This window comes from Pundamilia nyererei, unplaced genomic scaffold (genome assembly GCF_000239375.1).
Source record: "Pundamilia nyererei isolate P.nyererei 1_Seehausen unplaced genomic scaffold, PunNye1.0 scaffold00028, whole genome shotgun sequence".
Taxonomy (NCBI): domain Eukaryota; kingdom Metazoa; phylum Chordata; class Actinopteri; order Cichliformes; family Cichlidae; genus Pundamilia; species Pundamilia nyererei.
Genome location: NW_005187429.1, coordinates 717496 through 722952, shown reverse-complemented (window position 1 = coordinate 722952; position 5457 = coordinate 717496). Strand labels below are relative to the sequence as shown.

Sequence of the window (5457 nt, the reverse complement as noted above, 5' to 3'; positions counted from 1 at the left end):
GTGTGTGTGTGTGTGTGTGTGTGTGTGTGTGTGTGTGTGTGTGTGTGTGTGTGTGTGTGTGTTAGGCGGTCTTGTTATAATCCATCCTCAAACATGCCAAAGGAACTCTAGACTCCTAGGGTAGACTTCACGCCTTAGCAAACACAGCTATTTAAAACATGCACTGTTGGCAATAATCTGCTAGTTGGCTTCCTGAGATTCTTATTTGAACTCGATTTTTGGAGTTACAGGAGCCGGATTCACCTCTCAAATCCAGGATGTAAATATTTGCTTTAAAAGTCTAACTGTGTCCTTTATGAAAACACCCATCAATTGTGTTGTCAAAAATCTTATGTAAATTGTATGTACAAAAGTAATGGGCCCTGAGAATCGGTTTAACTCACAAGGTTGAGCAGACATGTACTGTAAGGCTAATAAAGCCTAAAAATGCTCCAAATTTGCTTAAAAAATAATGCTCTGCTGAGCTCCAAACACCCTCTGGCATTAACATCTACAGAAAAACTGCACAAGGAACTTCATTGCATGGTTTCCAGTAGTTCCTGTAGGTGTAATGTGTTAGTGACCCAGTAGTTTTGTCCATACAGTGTATATTTAAAGAAAAGTGTGCATGCTCTAATGATTAAAATGTAGCTGCAATGTATAAATAAAGCGATACTGTCCATAAATGTACATTCTTAATAAACTCTCTTAAATCTAACCAGCTTTTTCACCCACAGCAGTGACTCATGCATTGTGTGGTTGCTTCACAGGAGAAATATGGGAATATTTCAGAACGGCTACTTTTGAGGGAGAAGCTGAAATGCAACAGCTTTGAGTGGTATCTGAAGAACATCTATCCTGAACTACATGTACCCGAGGACAGGGAGGGCTGGCACGGGGCTGTAAGTGTCTCCTTTTCAGATGCTGTGTCTGAATTCTGTTATTGATCCTGTTAGTGCAAGATTAATTATTTAGTTTTTGGACTGATGGCAGATCTTGTTGTGATTTATAAAAGACAGCAATGCGGCTGTGTCTTCATTCATCATTCAAGTGTGAAACAAAAGTATTCGGGTGAGACGTGATATGAGAAAACTCCGTTGAAAGTGGGAAGGCTTTGAAATCCATTTGACTGGGCTCAAGACCTTTCTAATTCAGACATCTGGTGAAGTCTCCTGTTATAAAATGCTTTACAGAAAAATTGCTCTTGGCTCAGTGTTGGATTTTAAAACAATTACATTTTAGCCACAGCAATGTCTCTGTTTTTTTCTGAAGCGAAAAAGAAAATTCCCTCAAAGATTTCTTCTTTAGTTATAATGTCCAAAAATCCACCACCTGTCCACGTCGACACACATTTCCCAGTGACAGCTGTGAAGTCAAATGCTACAGCGAGGGCATCGTCCAAAATCTCAAATGTTCTGCTGTCAGGACTGTCTAAAATTTGCATGCACACCCACACTACAGGTACACGGTGACAAAACCTGAAAGAACGGCATTATTCAGACAAAGAAAAATTTACATTTTCTTATGAAACTGGGCGAAAGTAAGTTTTATTTCATAATGATTAATATATGTGTACTGATGTGGAAAATAAGCAATTCAATGGTTCAATTTGTTTTCGCTTCCTGGTGATATACCGTCATTTAATGATTTAATCAGATGACTGAATCCACCATCTTCAGGGCTGTTGCATCCTACGTGGCCTTAAAGTCTAACCTGCCAGCAAAGAATAAATCCAAGAAAATAAGAGTCCTCACAGGAATCGATATACAGTGCCGCATTTCACTTGTTATTAATATTTACTGCTCTCTTCCTGCCAGGTGCGTAGCTCAGGAATACATTCAGAGTGCCTTGACTACAACGCTCCAGAGCACAGTCCCACAGGTTCCCAGATTTCTCTTTTCGGCTGCCACGGCCAAGGAGGCAACCAGGTACGTCAGGCATTTCAGTGTTTATTCTTTCTTGACACAATCCCACAGCTTCTCGTGGCCCCCGTGGGAGATATATCTTGAAATGTCAAGACTTTCTGCTAACCCCTAAAACAAGCTGCCACAGTTGATTCACACCAGAAAATTACTCTCTGCTGGTGTGTCCAACATGACTTGAATGTAATGAATGGAAAACTGAATGTGGTATTGCATCCACACATAGCTGGAAAAAAAGGTGCACATGAATCACAGGTGCTTTTTTTTTTTTTTTTTTCCAATTCCAGTAACGGCTGGTTTAGAAAGCACCAGATTATTTATCTGCGAGGATGTATATTTAATGTTGGAGTCAGACAATAGGCAGAACTTCTTTCTGTGGATCTTCAACCTGGCTGTTATCTCTGATTACCCCATTGATGCACCGCATCAGGTGTCCTCAGTCACAAAAAGCGCCATGTGTGACTGAAAATCAATGTTTGAATGGCTTCTCAGTGAAACAAAAACCTGAGGGCCCTTCACCACCTCCCTCCTGCCCCTTTCCCTGGCCCACATAAGAACCACGTTCCATTTAAAAGATACATGAGCCTCATGGGCAGAATGAATGGCATAGCCTGGATAAATAAGTTTGAAGCCAGAGACAGTGGACCCCGAGTAAGTCTTTTATTAGAAACGACCATAACGGGGCCCCAGTGCAACTGAAAGATGTATGAGATGTGAAGAAAAGGATGGGGAAGTATAAAGATTGATTACCTGACCCTCCGCTTAACGGGTAGCACAGGGAGCATTGCATCTTTTGTCCCACTGGACCAGGTTGTTGAAATGACACCAGAGGGGAAGAGTCGGGTTTGTGCTCATGTCTGCTTGATTGAAAGGGCCAAGTCTTTGCTCATGAGATCCCTCGACACACTCGCCGATGCATCATATAGTGCATTTATAGCCGTGGCGCAACAGCAGAGTAAAACATCCTGTAATCCTAGTGGGTAAGAAAAAAAATACCAAACTGCACTAATTGGCTTTCTAAACAAAAGACAGATGTAGCTGAAGAAAGAAGAAGGAAAAGTTTTAATCTCTTAGTCTCTGCTTCTTTTCAGAGAAATGTGTGAATACAAGCTTGTGTCAAAGAAATACATTTTAACTGTAAATGGAGAAAAAATGGCCAAATAACTGTCTCTTTCTCTCTCCAGTACTTTGAATACACATCTCAAAAGGAGATCCGTTTCAACTCTGTGACAGAGCTGTGTGCCGAAGTACTGGAAGGACAGACCTCCATCGGAATGAGGCACTGCCCTCGTGATGAGGAAGTCAGACCTCCCAGTCTCATCTGGGAGTTCAAAGAGGTAAGGGATTCATGAATGTGTGTGCCACAGGTTCACATTTTCCTGTAAACTGACTCCACGCTTTCAACTTCCAACCTTTCAGGACAGGACCATCTATCATCCACACTCAGACATGTGCGTGACAGCCTACCGCACAACGACGGGCCGCACGGATGCCCAGATGAGGCGCTGCGTCCCAGGGGACAAAACCCAGCAGTGGAAGTTTGAGTGGTAGTGGGAGGAAGCTAGATAGTAGCAGGGAACCTTAAGTGGCCTTCCGTGACCACAGTGCAAATACTGTAGCGGAGGTATGACCCCCGCTGCTCCCATTTCTGTTACTTTTCAAGTCTGCACTGAATGGAAATGGGGGGGAAAAAAAGAAAAAAAAGAGGTGTTGGAGAAAGTCACTTTAAGCCAATGACTCACCCAGTCCAGTGCTTTTAAACCTTTGTGAATACCTACAGAGGTGAGGTCTTTTTTTAAAGAACACCAGCTGAATTTAAGACTTTTTTTGTTGTTGTTGTTTTCATCCAAGTGCCTCTACAGCCAGAGTGGAGTACACAGCACACCTGAAGTGTCATTGCCGTCTCGGGGTTTTGCAACAACTTGAAAGCAGCGAGATGTGTAGCACACGAAGCAGTGCCTTCAAAGAGATTAAAGCCAGTTTCTTGATCGGAAACATGATCGGAAAATCACCATGCACTATAGAATAATGCCTTAAAGTGCAATTAATATTGATTACTTTTATTATGTCCTCATATTTGTTTTTAAAAAAATTGTGAAAAAACAGGCTGCTGGAAAACGATGGATTAGGAATGTAAGGTCGGCAGCATTTTGCCCCAAACCCGCTGCTTCCTAACGTGCTCCATCATGTGAGAGGAAGGAGCTGTGGTCATACTAGACTGCCTCTCAATTCTAGCTTTTGTCTATGGAGCTAGTTTCGTGGTAGAATCCCTTCTGAATGAGATTGGAAGTATTTATTAAAGTGTATTTTGCCTCAGATGGTTTATCAAGTTGACACGGATGTTGTGATCTATTCTCCCCTGTTGTGTTAAATTAAGAATACCCTCTAAACCCATCTGTCACTTTGCTTTTGAGAACCTGTCATCCCTCACAAACCCGTGCGTGCCGAAATGAAATGTGCCAGTGCCAGCGTATTTATTTAGAGCTTTTTCAATTCTATAAAACTACAAACAACACTCACTAGAGCCTGTTTTTTGTTTAGTCACAAGAATCCTTAAAGGGAGCAGCTCTGTGCCAGTTTTCTTAAGAGTCTTGTGTGTAAGCTGTACTTGAAACTACATCAAAAACACTCCTGTTAGGCTTTCTTTTCTTCTTTTTTTCCACTCAAGACCACATTAGTGTTTCTACTGGGATCAAAGGACCAAGAGATTCAGTGAAACTGTTGGTAAAATGACTGGTGAATAGCATTTTTTTGCTATTCATTCCCACTGAATTACATTTGGTCTCAATGGCAATTTGAATTTATGAATATGTGATATTCAAACAAGTTGATAAATTGTGAGATGACTCCTTTTGTGTGTTAGCTTTGTAAATAATGCTTGGTTAAAGGGACCAGTAAAAACTACTGATGAGGCAAAAGGGAAGTTGATTACTTGATATGAAGAAGAGGTTGGACTGTTGCGGATGGGGAAGGATTTTTCTAAATAAAATGACTGCTGGGATGATTGAAAGAATAAAAGACTAACCACAAACACACATGCCTTTTGTTTTACTCGCCTGCACAAACAGCGCATTGCACAGTTAAACTGTCAGGAATGAGGAAGAAGTTTTTTCGTTATATGAAATGCCAGGTGTAGCAAAAGGAGAAAAGTGTGAGCTGCTGCAGCTATACTAGGTGTGAATGTGTACTTTTGATTTTTGTTGTTGTTGTCATGGTATAAGCGACAACATGCATTTCACATTTGAACAACCAAAGACTGAAAAGCTGCTACTGCAATCTGCTGCCTGTAATCCACACAGCTCACCCCTGCACTCACGGACTGCAGCATTCATAATAATTTGGCACCACCTACTGGTAGCAAATCAGTACTGACCGCTAATGGCAGGCGACAGAGAAGGATCTTGATTGCCGACTGTGGAAACAAAACCAAAATGATATTAAATGTTCTGGTGCAAATCTCCTTTTCTTTTCCCCCCCCCCCCCCCTCCCTGTCTCTGGGCTCACAAATGTACACAAGCAACAATATGTGGTTTGCTCTCTCCGTTCTCATGTTTCA

General features: G+C 41.6%; 1 protein-coding gene across 1 annotated transcript in view; it reads left to right on the top strand.

Annotated features, from left to right (window-relative positions):
- The window catches only part of poc1bl (POC1 centriolar protein homolog B (Chlamydomonas), like), a 17743-nt gene extending 12809 nt beyond the window's left edge, over positions 1–4934 (top strand). Inside the window, exons 8-11 of the mRNA XM_005728288.2 lie at positions 750–881; positions 1797–1907; positions 3086–3238; positions 3321–4934. Of these exons, the coding sequence (XP_005728345.1) occupies positions 750–881; positions 1797–1907; positions 3086–3238; positions 3321–3452 (528 nt within the window). The 3' untranslated portion in view covers positions 3453–4934. The remainder of the gene's footprint in view (positions 1–749; positions 882–1796; positions 1908–3085; positions 3239–3320) is intronic.
- The last annotated feature ends 523 nt before the right edge of the window (positions 4935–5457 follow it).